At 38.1% G+C, this 20499-nt stretch overlaps 1 protein-coding gene across 3 annotated transcripts in view; it reads right to left on the bottom strand.

Annotated features, from left to right (window-relative positions):
• Positions 1-1880: 1880 nt before the first annotated feature.
• Positions 1881-20499, bottom strand: part of TGFBR3 (transforming growth factor beta receptor 3) — a 127329-nt gene continuing 108710 nt past the window's right edge. For 2 of the 3 annotated variants that reach the window (XM_031614808.2, XM_031614809.2), the window contains 5 exons: positions 19094-19393; positions 18104-18221; positions 14348-14383; positions 12166-12273; positions 1881-5676 (listed from right to left, as the gene is read on the bottom strand). In XM_031614808.2, coding sequence (XP_031470668.2) covers positions 5558-5676; positions 12166-12273; positions 14348-14383; positions 18104-18221; positions 19094-19393 — 681 coding nt within the window. In that variant the 3' untranslated portion in view covers positions 1881-5557. The remainder of the gene's footprint in view (positions 5677-12165; positions 12274-14347; positions 14384-18103; positions 18222-19093; positions 19394-20499) is intronic. The other variant, XM_090146369.1, reaches the window with a different exon arrangement.

Below are 20499 nucleotides of genomic sequence, written 5' to 3'. Positions count from 1 at the left end.
TTCTCAGCTTAACACTCAGTTATGATCTTCAAAATACCAGTTTTTGCAAGTACAGTATGTTCCTTACTAGAACTGACTTAGGCAGTTTACAAGCAGCAATAAGTAACAGCTGAGCAAAAGGAGACTCCACCCAAACATTTTTTAACCAATTTTTCTTATATCCCTGCCAAAATAATTGGAATGGAAAAAGAGCTGTCATTTTAAAAAAGTGCAAGAGTAACAGTTTCGTGCTGCTTTTCTTTTTCAGCTCTGCAAACCATCTCCTCTTCATGCTGCTCCCATACAATGTAAAACTGCAGCACTGTGCAGAACCAAACACCAAAGAAGCAAGCCTTGCGGCACAGTGGGTCTGATGGCACCCTAGTGTGCAGTGTCTTCTGTGCACATAGCAGTGAGTCCCCTAAGGCTCCCAGTGAGTGAGAATCTACAGAAATGTAATTTCAACTGCTACCTCCTTTGGGTAGGTGAAGTGATGTAATCTGATCTTTCTTATACAAAGAATTCCAACTGTAAATGCATATAGATTCACGAGGTCTGCTCTTGGGCTGAAGAACTGGGACTGCAGTATGAAATCTAAGCTGCAAACAGACTTTCAGCCCCATAAATATCTGTTTTACAACTACAAAGTGACAACTATGAAAAGGTATCAAAAATATTGGCTCCTTTTCCTTTTATATTGTGTTGGAAGGAATGCTGTGATAAATTTAATTCTGTTTAAAATAGAAAGGATCTGGACTGTGTTTTTCATGAAATTGGCACTTGGTATTTTTTTTTTTTTTTTACATTCCCAGATGTTTGTTTCACTCACAAAGGTCTGTCAGGAACAAATTCTGACAGCTCCAATACTTTATAATATGGTAAGACTTGATTCTTAATGTATAGAAGCTCAATATCGTATCATAATTTGTTGGGTATTACATGTTAAAATTAAACCCTCACATAAGAGATTGATCATATATTTGCATCACATTTCAGTCAAAATATAAATCTTAAAGATGAAGGTGAAAAACAACTCCAGTATCTTTACGCTGTCAGCTCCAGATTACTCAGTTCCAAACAGAAAAAAAAAAAAAGTCTTAATTCAGAAACTGATATATGGCTGCTAAGAAGCAATAAATCTACTGCACCTTTGGGAGTTAAGCTTACAGGTTGCTTATGACTTATGATTGCTTCTAATTAATAGTCTTCTCTGTACTAAAAGAATCCTGATATTTAAAAACGAACATCAAACATTTGGAATTCCTTTTTTAGGGAACTTCACTTTGTGAGTTAATAGCCATAACCTTTGAATAACCCAAGGAAATACAGCTGAGGCCGGCTCCCCCAGACTGCCCATAAAGAATATTTTGCACATGAAATACAGGAAACAAAGCAATAACTAGGAGAGTAAACATCCAAATCCTTGCCCTGCTGGCAATTGACCAAGCTATCTGCTCTAGCAGAGCACGACCCCTCAGTAATGAAAATACAGCTTGGTCTTGCTTGTTCATCTCCAGTGTACTTGCAGTTAAGTGTACAACAGACCAAGGGAACTCTGCTGCTTCAGATGGAGGACTCTCAGCTGACTCTTGGTTTTGGCTGTTCTCAAGCCAGGCTTTGTGCAGAATAGGACTTGGGACACATCACAATATACAACAACCAAACACCTGCAGGATCCAAACTTTGGACTTGGAGTGAAAAATGGCAGCAATCAACTAAATATGTCTGCTGCCTTCTGCAAGCAGTCATGATACTGAGAAGGCAGCCAAAGTCACTGAATAGAAGAACCACAATTCTCACTGAAGTTTATGGAGGAGGAAAAAGGCAGCAATACAGATGAACTGTTTTTCACAGTTTGTTGGTATCAGTTGCTTCAAATAAATGAATCACAGCATCAACTGTTAATAAATTGATATATACTTTATTGTGCACAAGAGACTAAGATGACACGAAACTGTGGTTATCAAAACTGTACAACTTAGCACTTTCCACAAGTCTCTGAAATACTGAACATAAAGTGTAGTACAAATGGGGTGTTCTGACTGGCCACAGGTAGCAAGTACATTTCTAATGTTTTTTGATTTAAAAGGAATTCTGGCATTTGGATCCTAAAGAAATATACTTATTTATTTAAAGGTGAGAATACTGCGTGGAACTAGTAGGTACATGGCAGCAAAATATTGTTAACTCCATGAACATCCCCAAAATGACAAACAACAACATGGCAGATCAGTCACCTCACAGGAAGGGCTGTCAGCACAACCAACAGTACAGTCTTCTTGTGAAGCGTGAGGTAGATATACGTAACAGAAAGAATGGTACATACATACATACAAGAAATGGTTAGAAAAAGGCAGAGGAAAGTTTACAATCATCGACATCTACAGACATTTTGGAAAATCCATTTCCATGTGGAAAACACTACAAAAACATTCTAACACATAAAGCTCTGACTTCTTGAAACATCAGTATAGTAATGTCCAACACCAAAGGCTCTAACAGGTTAGTGATTAGGCAGCAAATGTCACAACAAGCAGTATGGTTTGGAGTTTAAGTATGTTACTGATAGCTTTCAGAGAAAAGGTGTCCCTTTTAAACCCAGTCCTCCCATTTTTGCATAAGAAGTTCCTTTGGATTAAATTCGATTAAGCTAAAAGTTGCCACTGTGATGAGCCAGCATGCAGCCAGCCCTCCTGAAGCCCTGCTTTAAAGGCCTGTGCTGGGACATCAGTGGTACAGAGATGTCCTGGTGGCTCTCCACAACAGGCAGACATTTGCCACATGAAATTCAGTCTGACAAGCCCAGGTTCAATTGCATTGGGAATGAGCGACTTTGCAGTTACACATTCAGATAGCTTGCCACACCAAATACAGAAACTTGCAGTAGATATGAATGGCTGTTATAAAAGCAGAGCTTACAGGTGTATTGGTACTCTGAATCACAGGCAACTTAATAGCTGGAAAGTACTATAGGTTTTGGTAATAAAGCTATTAACTTGGAACATCCATTTTAGTTCTCTCTCTCTTGAATCAGAAATGTCTCTTCCATCTGCTAAAGAATTACATGTATTTTTGGTAATCTCCAATAGCCAATTAATTCAGATTGATTAAAATTTCTGAATTAAACAGCTAAGTACACCAAGTTCAGTTAATTAAAATATTTGAAATCAAAGCCAATAAATGGAATCTTTGAACTTTATATATTTTTGGTTTATCCAACAGTAAATATAAATCTCTACATCATTTTAAAATTAGAGTATTCTTTTTATAAAAACATTCTTAATGCAGCACATTTCCCTCAAAAATATAAAGTTATCTATTTTACATAGAAGTTTTTAACCCATCCCTCCCAACAACCAAATCTAAAACTTCTTATGAGAAACTACTCAATAAAATATCTGAAGGAAAGGGTTAAAACTAGGAAAGAATTTACAGAGTATGTAAATTTCACAGTAACTGAAATTAAACATTTCATATAGAGTAACTTACATTTATCTAAAACATTTAAATATATCTTTATACACAAATTTAATGTAGTAAAATATAGCTATGATTGAACTTAAAGACTCTAGTCTTCTTTGAAGACATCTTTAAAGACTTTACACATAGAATATGCTTTTACAATACATTCTGCTGAAGGTTAGGCAAAGCACTTTCTTTTTGACCACACAGGTAGCACCTTCATCCTCCTGACACCTCTTATCAACCAATCCCACATACTCTTGTGCATGGGTAGAACTACACTTGCATGACAATTCCAGCCGATGTTTCCAGAAATACTCATTGGCCTGGTAACATAAAACACTTTTCACATGCGTAACTCTATGCCCTGGATCTCTCTATTGACTCTGAGAATACCAGTAAGTTGTAGAGCTGAGCATGTTCAGGTACTATCAAGATGATGCATGTAGCTACCCACAGGCATGAATGTTTGCAGGATTAGTAACAAATTTGGTTCAAATTGAGCAATATTCTTCTACCCAACTCTGGGCACTTAACATCCATTGCATATCTTGCACTTTGACCACCCTCGCATCAGCAAGGCACAAGTGTAGAATCAGCAAAAGAAATCTGCAGCTCAGACTTCAGAGCAGACTATCACTCTAGTGTAATCAATTCCCTTCTCCTCTTGCAAAACACAGGTAATCTTTACTAAAATTAATGAAAGTTAGTTACCCCATTTTTAGAGGAAAACAACACTCGTTTTTCCTTAAAGGAGAAGGATCAGTAGGACACATTAAAATTACAAAGTGGCAACATAACAGTCAAAGAATCACACATTAAAAATTACTTATTGTTTCTTCTCATTTGGCATCTAGTCAAAGGTCAAGCTATGGCAATTCACTAAAAAAAATCACTGAGACAATTAGTACCTTTTTGTGCTTTCTGCATTTCAACACTACTTTGGGACTATTGGATTGCAATCTTCATACAATGGTTTGGCACAAACAACTGCATTCTTATCTTAAGAGAATAGCTCAGTTTCATAGGTGGCATTTTACAAAAACAATAGGCTTTACTGCACATTCTTTGCGCCCTCTCAGAATCATCTTTTATTTCAAAGGGAATTTGAGGGAAGCTAAAGGAGTAGAACCACCACCACCTTTTTTTTTTTTTTTAATCTCCTCTATCTACCCATTATGAACCAACGAGCCTGCTGTTTCATATTTTATGTTTAACATATGGAAGGAAAGAAAGCTGAGCTAATTTTGCAGTTGTTGAAATAACAACCTTGGATCTAAAAATTCAGATATACATCTATTTGTATAAGGACACTGCCATTAAATGTACACACACATTTATACTAGTGCACAAGAACATTATTTATCTTACTGTTTGTGTGTGTTTGTATTTGGTATAGCAGATTAAAAAAATCTCTTATTAAAGAGCTTTGGCCTGGAAAAGAGGAAAGGGAATGTTAGAGCGTGCTCTTCTCCAATTACCAAATCAATGTGTACTAAAACAGAAATAACTGGAACAAACCTGAGGCTGCAAACACAACAGAAAAGCGAATGAGATGCTGTAGCTGTAAGCTTAACAAAACAAAGGTTACTCATAAGTTGCTAGCATAGTTGAAGTAATAACTTGTTATTAATCAAAGAGATTTCACCTTCAGGCTTTCTTGCTTAGACAAATAGAAATCTTTTGACCTAAGATAATTTTTGTTCTGCTTATCTTTTTGAATTCCCTTAATGAATACCTTGTGTCAATGAGACAGTTTAGGGAAAAAAAGTCATATAGACAAAGCAGCATTTTTCAAAACTGGCAAAGATTTCACATTGAGGGCCAAAAGACCCCTAGAACAGGTTGCAGTACTGTAACATTAGTAGCTTTGTCACACGTAGCATAACACGCTATAGATCCAAAAGGCTGTGCTTACCCATGCATTGTGTGCACATGTACACACACATACACATAGTGGCTTCCCCAAAAGAAAATCAGTCTTTTTCTGTAGAACAATCTATCCTCACGTTTTCATAAAGGAACAAACTTTGAGCATTAAAACGCTGATGTCAACAACACAGTCCTTTGAACCTCTGCACTCCTATGCTGTTCCTCAATGTTGCTTTCCCCACAGTTAGGTTGCACTGCTGCTGGAACAAGGAGTGCTCTGCGTGCTGCCAATGCTGTGTGCTGCACTGCTGTTCTCAGAGGCTGGTGGGGATGTAGGGACCTGCCGTCTTCCAGCTGCTTCTCCTGAGGGAAAAGGGAGAGAAAAAAGGAGATGGAGGGAGAGAAGTGGAAAGTGTTAGTTGTGACAGAAAATATTCCGTTCCTTCCCAGTCTTTCTCTTTTATTTCCATACAACTAATGCTTTGGGTGACAGATCTCAGAGTACTGCTGAAGCTGCTACTATACTTTGTTACCTTAGCATCACTATGCACGTGGGGAAAATAATATTGTTGTTTTCTTAATCACCGTAAAAGCAGTAGATAGAAATGACCAAGATGGACACTGTCCACCTTCTGTTGTCAGCCATCACTCAGGTATGTCTTGCTACGTGATTGACAACTTCATAGCTTTCTCTGTTATATGGAGAAAGGCCAGTGAAATGCAGACTTTTGTTCCAATGCCAGTTCACAGAAGAGTGCATTTGCTATAACTGAGAAGCTGGAGCTAAAGACAAAGTTAATCAGTCAGCAGGATACCACATATCCTGAGACATGATCCATTTCTTAGTGTAGAAAAAACAACAGGGTATGCTGCAATCTTGACTTGATGTACTGTGAACGTAACATGTAGGAAGTTCCCTTACAGCTGCCACAGTACGTGCAGCACTTATAACTCAGTAAGAACAAGCCTCACCACTTCTTGTAAATTGTTTATTGACAATAAATTAAAAGCTCTTTGTTATCTTGATTGCCAAATCAAGCACTCAGGAGTTAAAGACAGATTTATGCCTCCTGGTAAAACCTAGATTTCGTCTGCTCTCTTCATGTCCCTTCTGCACATGTGGCAGGGAACCTCCAGAAGAAATCCAGCTCTTACCGCATTGTGTCACAACGTAAATGCCCAAAATATCACATTGAGGCCACATCGGAAATCATAAATAATATATATACAAAAAAGTCCGAGTTATTTATTTTAAAATTTTAGTGCTCACTTTTGCAGCAACATTTGTAGCAATATTACAAAATAGCCTCTTTAGAACAGATGTGAAAATGAAGTTTATGTGATTTACACTGTCACTGCCCCCCTGCAAAGGCAGGGGGTTGGAACTAGATGATCTTTATGTTCCCTTCCAACCCGAACTGTTGTATGATTCTATAATCATTGTCTGGAGGTTAAGTCAGAGATCTCAGCACAGTAAAAGAGAAATAACTGCCATGCGAAGCCATGAAACAGCCCACAGCAGCCAGCAGCACACAGTCACTCTGCCAGCGAAGTTGCAAGGAGGAAACATTTTGCTGGATCACAGGCAGGAATAATCAGGAAGAGCCAAAGGCTGGTGGATCTCCAGTCTCATGAGCTTAGGAGGGCTGCAGACCTTCTGCCTTGTGTGTTGCCCGAGGTTATCTGCTCCCATGGGCTAGGTCTGCCAGTAGCTGAAGAAAGGTGGAGTCCAATTCTTCTTTCCTGCTTACAGCAAGCACTTCAGTAACAGGGCCACAGAACAAGGACAGGCTCTTGTATAGGTGCCTCGTGGCACACTTCATGCTCCCACTTCTAGCATACTGTGCTCCTCAAGAAGGGACCCTCAGGGCTGCATGTGCTTAATGTTTTGCATCTCAGGCCAAAGCCAACAGACTTCCACCGGATGAAGAAAACATACTTCTGCTGGCTGCAGAGCCCTCAGAGTCTACTCTGAACAAGGGAGGTCTGAGGATTTCTCACAGAAGAGGCTGCAAGCGTTCTCTGTAATGGGAATTGCTGGGGTCACTGCAAGCTTGTGCTGCAGCCACAGCTGTAAGCCCAGGCAGAGCCCCGGAGCACACAGACCTGCCTTGCACCCTGCTGCTCTTGGGACGGAGAAGGCAGAACGGAAAGAAAAAAACAACTAAACCACTAAAATGCACCGCCCAGGAGGCCAATGAAATGTGTGGGAGGGTCAGTCTCACCCTCACAGACATGAAGTACAGCCTTGGCTTTTGTGAGCAGATTTGACTCTGTTCTCCACAGTGTAAGAAATATCCACATAGCTCATCACCAAAATGCAGATTTCTGCTTATGGGCAACAAGTCAGAATCCAGCCCCAGTCATCTGCACATAAAATGTGTTTCACCCCTAACTTGCATTAGAAACAACTTTGTAACTCATCAGAATAAGCTGCATCAAATCAGTGCTTTGTGTTATCGTACTGTAAAGACTTTCATAAGCCTTGTTTGGATAGCTTCCCCTTCCTAGCTGCTCCCTTCTCCTCCAGTTGTTTGTGTATAAGCCCTCCTTCCTTCGTACAAAAAGATATATTTACAGAGGCAGGAATAAACAAACTCCCTTTCACTAAGACAAAACAAGAGAAGGAAAATCATCAGAAGGCAGCGAAGGGCTAACCCCAGCTGGCAGCATTGGAGGCGGCAGCTCCGGCTGGGCTCCCCTCATGGGGCCCCTGCCTCCCCCCGCTGTCTCCCACTTACAAACCACACAGTTACACAACTCTGTATCAGCGTGTCCGAGCAATCTGGATGTATTTAACCAGAAATTCATTTATAAGCTAAGCGTGTATTGTTTTCTTTACGGAAAAGTGACAGGCATTATGCTGGCCTCTGTGCAATCCTTACAACGCTATCTGCTCCTTTCAGTTTCTCTTGGAAGCATCCTACAGGCACTTCCCTTCAGTTTGGGATGGCAGCGCCCTCCCTCACTGGCATCCCCCAATGGAATTCAATTTCCTCTTCAGTGTTTCATCTCTAGAGCATTATTGGCAGCTCCCATACACCCCAATCAGCTGCGGAATAAATTTTCAAAGACCGGAAGAAAAGAAACTTTGTCACTGTGATGTTACAAACACAGACCAACAACTGTACTTGGACTGATTTTTCCTGCATCTTATTTCCTAAACACCCAGCAAAGCTGCAGCACAGCATTTTTAAAGAATATTCATGAAATGGACTTAAAGAAATGTAAATTATTGCTAAAGAAGCATTCCCCATCTGTCTTCTTGTAAACAGCTTCATGTATCCAACGTTACTGAACCAGGACTACTCAAAATGGACATGTCTATTGACAGTAAACAAGCTTTTACTCATCCGAGCGCGACAACATGCACTTTATTATTCACACTTAGGAAAGCTGCCAGTTGTACTCCCTGTCCAGGAAGTCTGAATGTTTGCTTTTCTATCTCCATCTGCCAAATATAATTGGTTGCTATGTCAGTTTATTTTAAATCAGATCCCATTTAAAGAAAAAAAAAAAGAGAGAGAGAGAAGTGGGGGAGGAGAAACGCATTTAACTTCTCAGATTTTGGAACATTTTATCCTGTTAACTTGCAGCACTGTCTGAAGCAGAAAAAAGCACTTCCTTCGAGAATGGAGTGATTGACATCCATGTAACAGCTTTCTGTTTACACCTTTGGATATAGGTTTTGGCAGCCTCACTAGCTTACAGATTCGTGCATGACCTTTCCTAAACATAACCAGTTATTCCTATTAAGACAGATACTTGATAGATATTTATGTGGCTAATTTTGAAGGGTTTCTGAAACTGCACAATCTGTAAGAATTTTTGTTTCATCTTATCGTAGCAAATCTCTGCTGCTTTCCCATTGTTTTCGAGCCCTCTCAGTCAGAAATAATACTGCTGTCAGTCGTTTTAAAGGCCTTTAGTCAAAAGTAGGGAATCGTTTTGCAGAAAGGTGGGCTAAAATTCTTCCTCCAAGATTACAAGCATAGCTTCTCTTTTCTTCTCCCTTACTACCTGTGTACCTTAGGACAACTCACACTGAATTGTTTCAGAGAGCCATGCACAATTTTAAAGCAAAATTTTGATGTTTTTGATAGAAATCTCTTATATCTTAATCACTGAAATCAGCAAAAGTCCTATGAGAGACAAAAACAAAACAACTCCTACTTAATATTTTGAGATCAAATTCTACTTATTTTAGGTTTTTTTTTGTTTTTTTTTTTTTGTTTGTTTGTTTTTTTTTTTTTTTGCTATCAACTGAGGTTTTGATGGTAACAGCCAATACAGATGAATAAAGGAGCTCATACACATAAAGCTTTCTCCATGCTAGAATGAGCCTGCCAATAGAGCCATTCCGGTAAAATCGTATCAGCAAGCCTTCTTACTATTGACAAAAAGATGGCTTTTTGCTGTATTGTCCTTCACACACTCCAAGCTGGCATTCTTCATCAGCAGTAGCTTTTATCCATTTTCTGAGTATCACTATAATATACAACTTCGGTATTAACTCATTTTCCAATTTTTGGTCTAAATAACAGGTTAGAATAGAAACTCAGTATTATTTGCAACAAAAGATGAGATTTCAAAGAGCAATACAACAGAGGGTGAATTCTGTTTCTTGCAAAAGACCACCACTCTGTAGATGATATTTAGATAACTTTTTTTCCCTCCTTATTTTAATAAGTCTGCAGTGAACTCTCAACTCCACTGCAGTTGGATTATCTTGTCTGTCACAGCACTTGTCCTCTAAGAAACTGTCCCTGCCAGAGCCTTCACTGTACTCTGCTGAAGTTCTGCTTTGTAGATACAAGTTGTTACGCACGGAAAAATTACACGCACAGGAACGTAGGCTCACTTTCAAAATCCAACCCAGATAACTTCCTAGACAATTTTCTCATCTCACTGCTGTGATTCTCTGATCTGATGAGTTACAATGTCTCCTTACTTTTTTTTTTTTTTTCCTCCTAAGTCATTTCTTCTCTTTGTCAGGCCTTTTTCTCCACTTATTTTCACCTGAAACACAAAGTCAGAGCAGCTGTCTTCTTTACCACTTTTACATGGTAACTATGACTGATCTACTATGTTAATGTAATAGTTCTAATGGGACTGGTCCAAGTCTTGCTGTTACTGAAGGATTTATCATGTTGCTTCTGAGTGTTCCATTATTACTGATATGTAACGCGCACCTACAGTTGATTCTGCATATGAACAGAATCTCAACTTCCACAAACACAGAACCAACAATGTTAATTTAACAACTGTTTTACTATTTTTGTTAGTAAGTGTTGCCTATTTGGAAATTATCTCCTATTCGCCCATCAAAATTACACTTACGTTTCTTGCATAATGTTTCATTAGTACACAGAGGAGGATAATACTGTTTATACTTATGATCCCAACATTTACAGTTTCCAAATTTGCCTCTGAATTCCAAACAAGCTTCATACACAGCTGATGCATTGGGAAGTATTAAAATGCTTATATAAGTTGTTGTACTGTCAACTGGAAATAAAACAGATTTTTTCCAAATTAACATAAGCTCCTGGGTCATAATATTTACAGGAGCTCTGACCTGACAGGGCCAGATTCTTACACTTATGTAACTTCCATAAGGTTTTAAATGCAGAGGAAAACCCACAATACCCTGTAATGTGCTATGGGACAATCCTAGGGCTCCAGAGCTGCACAGGTTTGGAGTGAATGACCTCACATTCTCCCCACCTCCCAAAGATCTTGGCAGGGTCTTGCAATGTCAAAAATGGAAGTAGTTGGGAGTCCAGTATGCTGTAGGGATCCTGAGATATTCAATAATCCACAGGCAGCCAAGATCACATGTCCCAAAGCAAGGCCTTATCACTGTTCAGTCTTCGTTCACATCAAGCCACAAAACAGAGACCTCCCTAAACAAACTGCCTCTTATGGCGTTGCATTTCTGCTAACTCATCATAGTATGGAAAGAAGTGTGAGAAGGAGACACTGAGAAATTAGCTACATATAAGAGGTGCATCAATTTCAGGCACTTTTTCAGTTATTTGCTTGAGTTAAATTAAATCAGATTACCCGTGACTTCCACCATCTTTTGCAACAGTTGATGAACAGAAAAATAAATGGCAGGGGCAAAATTTCTATGTAATCAAGAGAAACATTTTCAAGTCTAGTTATATTCAGGAAATGTCAAAGCAAGTAAGGCATTCTCTCATAATTTGGCTCATTGATCACATCACATCCTGAGTCACATCCATCTAATTTAGTAACTTAAAAAAAACCAAGACAAATAAATTAGAAAAAGTAGTATGTGAACCAAAAGGATTATTAATGGATATGCTAATTAATTTGAAACAGAGATGCTACTAATGATACTGCACAACACAGGAAATCTCAATTTTACTTTCAAGATCCCAGATGAGTTTTCAAGAATTACAGAATCACAGAATGGCCAGGGTTGGAAGGGACCTCAAGGATGATGAATCTCCAACCCCCCAGCCACATGCAGGGCCACCAACCTCCTCATTTAATGATAGACCAGGCTGCCCAGGGCCCCACCCAATCTGGCCTTGCACACTTCCAGGGACGGGGCATCCACTTAGTTAAGATTTAAAAAAAAAAAATTAATTAAAATATTTTCATAACACATAATATCTCCTTTTAAGGAAGGGCAGGTACCAATCCTCTCATAAATATCAACAGGCTCCTGCAAGGAGTTGCTCACAGAGAACAGTGAGTGAGAAACAAGGGCATGATGGCTATTGCTAACTCCCCTCCCCACTCTCATTGCAAGGACTCATACCACACTGCACTTCCTGCAGTATGATCTACACTGAGGTCACTAAGAGCTCTTATGCTTACCTGTGTGAGAGTAGATAAACCACAGCGCTCCTGTTAGCAGGGCTCCAATTACAAATGCTGCAAAGGCAATGCCCACGACAGTCAGAGTGTCCAAGCCATAGAACACAGCTAAAAAGGCAAACACACACAATAAGGGCTTTTAATTTTGTCAGTGACAAGTCATGCTTAAGAACAATTACCCTCAAACTTTCATAGTTGTTTAGCTTTTTTTTAGTTGAAGTTCATAGTAAATTAAGCACCATTTTAAGGAACAGTGTAGCAGATTAGCATCAAGGAAATAAAAATGATGCTTTTGGAGACTGGCTTCAGTCCAACCAACTGTTCAACATCACAAAACAAAGCTTCAGCTCTGCGCACCCAAATGTGGAACACATTGCAAAAATTAAGCATTTTCAGTTGGCCCTTAATAAGTTGCTTTCAATTAAATATCCATTTATCTTAAAAATGTGTTTCACAAAGGCAGGGATTTTTGGTAAAAGATTATTTTAATTTAAATGCCCTAATATTCAAGCAAACTTTTCCCTGCATCTCCTACAAGTTCAGCCTGAATTCTAGGTGGAGAACGGAACTGCTGTTAAGAGGAAAGAGATGCCAACAAAAAGTCAGCAAAAACATAAATAGAAACAATTGAAAAGATTGCCAAATGTGAAAAACAATAACTAAAATTAATTCCGGAACACAGAAATAGAACACTCCCCCCACCACACACATAAGATCACTTTCCAGGGGAGAGGTAATTTCGCAGCACCATTTTAAGGGTAACAGCATCTGGTTCCTTGATACAATGCTCCAGAGCTAAACATCAAAAAAGCTTCCAGCTTTTCTCTTTTTTTTTTCTTGGTGATTAGAAATGCTTCAAAAACACTCATCAACCATTTGGGGGAAATTTTTTCTTACAAAATGGATTTCTAGTTTCAGTATTTTTAATGTCTCCCAGTACGCAGAATGGCTTAGGCCAGCAAATAACATTTTACTGACTAAGCTGGCTGGGAAATAAAATGACTAGATCTTCTCAGTAGTATCCTTCAGGAGAATTCCAGTTCTTAAAACACAACCAACACCCTCACTTTAGAAATAACTACACATGTTCCTGCATTCAACAGATATCCCCATAGATATCCCTCAGCCCACCAGCTCCTGGGATCCTCAATGCCATTCCCATTCTGACAAATGTCATCTCCAGCAGTTCCTGTTGGCAAGAGCCTGAGTGCCTGTGACCAAGTTTGCATGTGCAAAACTAGATGGATAGCGGCTTAGAAGGCCTTTCTCCCATTACTAATATGGGACTATTTCTCATTCCTTTGTTGGCACTAAGTCACTTTTAAATGCAAAACAGAAAAGGACTTCCTAAACTCAAATGTTCTTTTTCCATGAGGCATCAGCCCCGTATATTCTCCTCTGAGAATACTTAGTGAAGAGAAGAAAGTTATCTAGAGAGGCTCATGCAGTAGAAGCATAATTTTTCATCATCTTTGCTATTTAGAGTAAATTCAGTCTCAAAGCTATGGGGACAGAAATAGAGGGGAAGAAAACCTTCTTTGCACTTCCTCTTCTAATTTCCCCTCTTCTTCATTCATCGCTGATTTTAGCCGCAAATCACCTTCAACTTCCTATTTTATTCTCACCTCCTACAGCCACTTCTCTCCACTTTCTACCTCTCCAGGGTTGAAAAATGAAATTCACTATATCAAGACAACAGGACAAAAACAAATAAATGAATCCTACATCAATTCAGTGATCTCATCTAGAGTATGGCCTGTGAGTGCTAGTGCCACAGTAATTGAGGATGTGAGCAACTGCAGTGCAGTGTAGAAGAGAGGCTTGCCATAAGATACAGGAAATCCTTAAGATGGCAATGCTGCTGAAGGTCTTGTATTGGGAAGTGGCAGCCTTGACAGAGTTGGAGGAGATAACACACCCTGGCAAATGAAGTCATTAAGACTGAAATTCTAAGTGGTGTTTTCCCAAATTCAATTTTCATATATAGATATGGTTACAGTTCTTCTCTCTAAAGCTCAATAGGAATGCCTATAGCAGCACTAATCAGAATTCTCTCCTGTCTCAGAATTTAACAAACTCACCCCCACACACAATTCAGAAAGCTTAAATATAATTTTCCTCATTAATCTAATAGTAGACAAAGGTCTAAGGCTTAAAAGAGATAGGTTGAAGAGTTACTTACATGGTTGTCTCACATTTGATTTTGAAAGAGAAGAATCTGTTTTAAAACAAATGTAAAAAATTAGAAAGTTTTGCAAAGAGCCTTCAAACTGTGAAAGTAAACTTCAGGATCTGATCAAGCAGAAATACATTAATGGCAATCTTTGAAACCAAAAACTTCAGGAAAACCAGTCCAAATCTTGCGCAGCCTGAAAAAATTCCATCCATATATTGATCATTCCTCAGAAAAACATTATAGCATGAACTACATTCATGCAAAGTATGATTTGCTGGCAGGTACTTTACAGCTTCCCACCCAGATACCATCAGTTCTAACCTGCAGTAAGTCAGGTTAATTCATATAAGGAGCTCTTAAATGAGCACAGATTACAAGGTCAGTCCTAAAGCGATTACATTCATTCAGCTACTGACCAGTCACAAACATGAGATACCAGCATGCTAAATCATGAAAACCAAGACAATAAGCGGCTATCTTCTCTAAAGAAAAAAGTCAGTATTGTGGCATAATAATACAATTGTTCATCCAAATTGCATGAATATGTGTTGATTCACACGTTAGCTTAACTCCTACTTGGTAGACTGTTTTGAATGTTGTTTCGTTGGCCTTTTTTAGTGGTGGTGCGTTGTTTGGTTTGGTTTAAATACACACAGGGAATCAAAGATCATAGCTATTAAAGCAAAGTTATTATTCTTGGCATTATCATCATCATTATCAGCATGTAGCAGAAAGTGATTAAGTAAATACATGTTAAGAAATGAAGAATTTTCTCTTCTTTTGCTTAACTGGCTCCTCTTATCTTTCTCCAAGAATGCCACCTCAAGCAGAAGAGCCAGAGATCCTGGCTTCAGATCCAAGTCTTTGTTTGGTTAGCTGCAGAGTTTGCTTCTGTCCTGCCCAGTAACCCACGGATCTTGTTTAAATTCTGGGAATATTTGAGGGTGTTCAGTGCAATAGCTGTAAAAGGATTTGTTAAGACAGTGCCCCAATACTTATTTTTATATCTTTAGGGACCAAAAACCAAACCAAGTGCAACATAAACATAGTGGTGCAAAAAAATCCCTGAAAATAAATGTTATTTATTTAAAGTGTTCTTAAACCAAGCCAGTTTTTCTAGCTTCTTAAACTCAAGTGGCAGCACTAAACTGACAGCAATATCCTATAAGGGCATTACACTCTCAGATACATGTGCCTACAATATCCAAATAGAACTTTATTCTTAAACTGCATTACATTCAGTTGTTCTAATGCATAGTTGTCTCCTCCAAATCACTCTCGGCAGGATAGTAGGAAACAGATGGAACAGCACTAGGAAAGAGGTGAGAAAAGAGGGTCTGGGGGAGCTTGTTCATGTGTAACTGAATGTAACATTTGTGAGGAAAGTTGGAACTGAAACCAGGGAGCAATCCACAGTACAAACACGGCTAAAGGCACTATCTGATTGTCTAAATACTCTACTGGCATATCCTAAGTGCCAACTACATGCCTCCCAAGATAAGAGGAAAATTAATTTTCCACACTCATTCTGCCATTGGCCTCTGTACAGAGAATATAAAGTTCACTAACAATAGGTTATGTCGCTCGTTATCAGTTCTTTTAATGTGGTTGCTCAGAGCAACACAGGAGCAAGGAGAATCCTTAAAGTCCAGTAAAAGCAGCTACCTACTGGCTTTTAAACAGTATCATGATGCTCTATACTTTTTCAGAACAGAGACACCTGTTGGCTGTTCAGCTTAACCTCCTTTTGCTGAAATAACAATCTAAACTTTCCATACTTGCCAAAAATTTTAACAACGAGGTTGGTAGGCTGTTTCAACAGAAGAGCAAATATTTCCAAACATTTAAATGGCTATAGCTGTATGCCTTTTACTGAATCAGGGCAAGAAGGTTAAAAGGCAATAATGCATATGGAAAGAACATGACATGAAGCTTTTAGACAGTTCCACTGGGATCTACCATAACAGTATAGGTAACTGAGTCTGTAATAACATAAATAAGGGAGAAGTAATTAGTCTCATACAGATAAGACAGTTGTGATTTCTACTAGAGTCAGTGTCAATCATAACATCATGGCTGAAGAAAAAAATACCTTTGCAATCTTTAGTTTGCTAAGGCTTTTGAAATTTCAAGCACATGGCTCCTTCACTTGGCCTACAGAGCAGCTGCAATAGGAGTAACTTATAATATGGTCTGCAACAATGAAAGTTGGCCTGTTCACATGAAAGAAAATTATGAACAACACCTCGGAGATGTAGATTCTCCAGTTCAGTGATGCAATGTGACTTATTCTCCAAATCTTAGTTAGATGTATTGCTCTTTACTTTTAGAAAGGGGTCATTTCATTCACTGCAGAACAACTGCATACCAACAAAGCTACGTTGTTAATGTGCCACTTTGTATTACAACTGAAAGCTGTGATATGCTGGAGGAGATTTCCATGGAACGTCCCACAATTAGACCAAATCACCCACGATACAACAAAATACTCTATCACATCGTTGTCTTGCAACTAATCTTTATAAATTTAGCTCGTCTTTGCACACTAAGACCTTGTGCCTCTCACAAAGGCAACATTCTGAGTGCAGTCTTAGACGGGAGCTGCACACAATGCTCCACACATCAGAAGGGCAAGAGAGCTCAGAGTATAAGTCCATTTATTGAAAGATGAACTTCAGTTGGAGGATTTACTCATCTCCAATAAAAAAGCAAATGAAAAAGTGGGGGCTTTGTAAAAAGAAAGAGCACAGAATCAGGCCCAAAGTAGAGATTTAGCTGTATCACAACATCAGATCAATTACTTGTTTTTAATTCATCATGGATTTGATCTGTATTATCAAGAAACTTGTAAAATAAATCATAAGCTGCCTTGTAGATTTAAATAGAAACACTTTTCCCTTAAGTTTCCTATAGCAATGCTCTACGGTACTACAAATTGTTTGAAAACTAAAAATTTCACACTGTACAATGGAGGGTAAAGGATTTCTTATGCCCATCCTTTGACATTACCTGAAAAGCATTCCGAAATTTCAAGCAGCCTTTGTACACAATTGTAAGATTTTGATATGCACATAAAGCCACTGGAGCTTACTAATTAAACTTCCATGCTAATACAAAAAGAAAAGAATGTATACCTTCTCCTTCTATGAATGCAACAAAACACTACTAATGCTGTTGCCAGAGGGATTCACCAAAAACTTTCAAACTAAACGAAACAGGAAATAGTTCTCGGTTCCTGTAGCTTATAAACAAAAACAAAACAAAAAAACAACAAACACATTCTTTCCAGTGGTCACCCTTTTGCTTTATGATCTTTTGGGGCTCTAGCATTCTCAAGACTTTGTAATTCTACTGCTGTTATTCCTAGGTATATATTTACAAACAAAGAAGCGATGCAGCAGGGAACAGACTACTGCTACTGATCTCTGGGCAACAAGAAGTGCTGGAAGCGAGTGATGTATTCATACTTTTGAAACCAATTTTTTTGCTTAGTATGGTATTCCTTTGTCAATGCTGGGCAAAATCAGCCAGGGATCCAGGGATCAATAAAGGCCGTTAAAAGATGGCAACAACTGCCATGATAACTTCTGCCAGGGAAAAGTCTAAACAAATAGCAACTCATAAACACAGTATTACCACAAGATTACAAGATGCTTCATACTTAGAGTACTCTTTTTTTTTTTTTAAGCCCATTTCAAGTGGCTATATGTACATAATATAATATATATAGATTTATTAAACAAGTCAATCCCATTTTCATACCTTCTAGTTTTCCTTCATGAGTTATTACAAGAGGCTTGGTGAAGGTTTTTTTGTTGTGCATCATGGCCAAGATCATATCCACATTCAGAGAGGTGCAAGCTTCATCAGGAGGAACACACTGCAGATGGAAAAAATGATGAGGTCAGAGTCACTCAAACACCAGCAGTGTCTGTCAGTCCAGCTCTGTCAGCTGCACAGCCATCTCACTATAAGTTTTATCAAATGTTGTTTACCAAAAAATATAGAAGAACTTCCAAACAATATCTGTATAACATACAGGCAAAAGTAATCCCAAACAGTGCTTCAGGATGCAACCTTTGCATTCATTAAGGATCCCCTAACATTTATAGGAACATTACAATCGAACTTCAGTTGTTCTTAAAATACGTTCTCTGGTCATGAACTTAAGCCATATTCATTAATCATAAAGCAAAATTTGGTGATTTTGTAAATATCAGATAGAATATGAATTTTATTTAGAATCAGTAGAGCAGTGCAGGACCGTTTGCTGTAAAAACACACAAGATAATATAGAACCAAAATGTAGAAGACATGCCAGTACTTAGTTACTTTCTACCCAAGTTCTACTGAGATAAGCTGATCTCACAATTCATAAAAGGAAGATCAAATAGACTTGCAAGATTACCTAGTATTACACATAAACATTGTTTGTCACAATGATATGTGAGATTGATAGCGAAGATAAATCTGAACCATTTGCATAATGAAAAGCAATTTTTATCTATCCCTCATAATGAGATTTAAATGGAAACTATAATTTTTGTTGTCAAAACATATAGCATCATAACTCATTATAAAATCTTGAACCTAGAAATATGTTCATTATATCAATCCAACAGAAAACCATTTAGTCTCTTCAGATTAAAGTTCAGACTAAAAAAACCCCACAACTTATTATTACTTAAATCAGCTTAGACTTAAAAAAAAAAAAAAACAAAAAAAAAACAAAAAAAAAAACAAAGTACTGACCTTAGGCAGTCTTTGTGTATCTTTGTCTTTATTTGTACACAAAGTTAACTCACAGTGAAGAAAGAGCAGTGAGATGTTGAATATTGGTTTAAACACAAAGCTAAATCTTTTTTTGTCCTTCTGTGCATGTGCTATTGGGAAGTTCAACTTCTCAGTGCTGTAGAATTTAACAGATTCATCCTTCGGACAAATATTTTCTATAATGGTGTAATCAGACATTCTATCTGGATTTGAAAATGGGGAAACAAAGCATGTTTGAATGGCAAAGCCTAAGGATCTGTCAGCTTTAGTCACAGACACCTGCAGTAAAAAGAAAGACATAGTAAGATCTCCAAAATGACATTTTTAGTTCACGTTTCATTCATATTTTTGACATCTGTTTAAAGTACTGATCCAGTTCCACATTCCAGTTAAACTGTTTTGAAAGCTGAATGTTAAGGGTAGGCTGTCACACACAGAGGAAAATCTATGGTTTCAAAACTAGCAGCTGTTTAATAGCATTACCACGCAAAACAACTCCAATTCCTTATCTTAAATAAATAAATAAAATCCAGGCCAGATCACAGAATCACAGGGGTTGGAAGGATGAAGCTGACTATAACTTGAGATTATGCTTCTTCCCTCACAGCCAGACAGATGAAGATAACTCTGTGAAAGGCAATTATTAATCCTATGTCTTTATTGAAAGCTTACTAACAAAAAAAAAAAGAAAAAAGAAAATGAAAAAAGAAAAATAAGGAAAAAAAAAAGAAGAAAAAAAGAAAAAAGGAAAGAAAAAGGAAAAAAGAAAAAGAATGCCACTCATAACAGAAAACCCAGCCCCAGCCATGAGTGGAATGCAGAGGCAGAGTAGAGGTCAAGGTCTGACATGCGGGTGGCATTCCAGGACTGGGGGGTGTGGGCAGTGTACTAAAAAGCCCTAATTTATTGTCAAGTATGAGTCTGAAATTGATATTCTTTAATGAAAATAAAAGTGCCAACTTGCAAGGCACTGATATGCTTCAGCTGAACTGGATAGAGACAGCAAATGTTACAGAATAATCAGGAAAAAAAAAATGGAATTTGTAACAAATGAAGCATGCTAGTCTTAACAAATAACAGGACCATTTAACATGATGTGATGAAAACAGTTCCACAAGAAATAATTTTCTTCTTAGAAATAAGAAATGTGCCTTAAATGTGTACTTAATTCTTATGTGCTACATGTGTATTTAAGAGCCTTCCAAATTTTCCTGTGGTCTATACAGACATTTTTGGATGTTAAGCTGTGCAGTGAAGAACAACATTTCCCTTTTTTCACCATGTGAGCAGTAATCAAAGATGAAAGGATGAGCTGAAGCATCTCTCTGGTTAGCCAGGAGAGATTATCTCATGAAAAGAACAAGAAACAAGAGTGTTGAATGAAA

This window comes from Phasianus colchicus, chromosome 9 (genome assembly GCF_987193195.1).
Source record: "Phasianus colchicus chromosome 9, bPhaCol1.hap1.1, whole genome shotgun sequence".
NCBI lineage: Eukaryota > Metazoa > Chordata > Aves > Galliformes > Phasianidae > Phasianus > Phasianus colchicus.
This window is presented reverse-complemented; position numbering and strand designations above follow the sequence as displayed.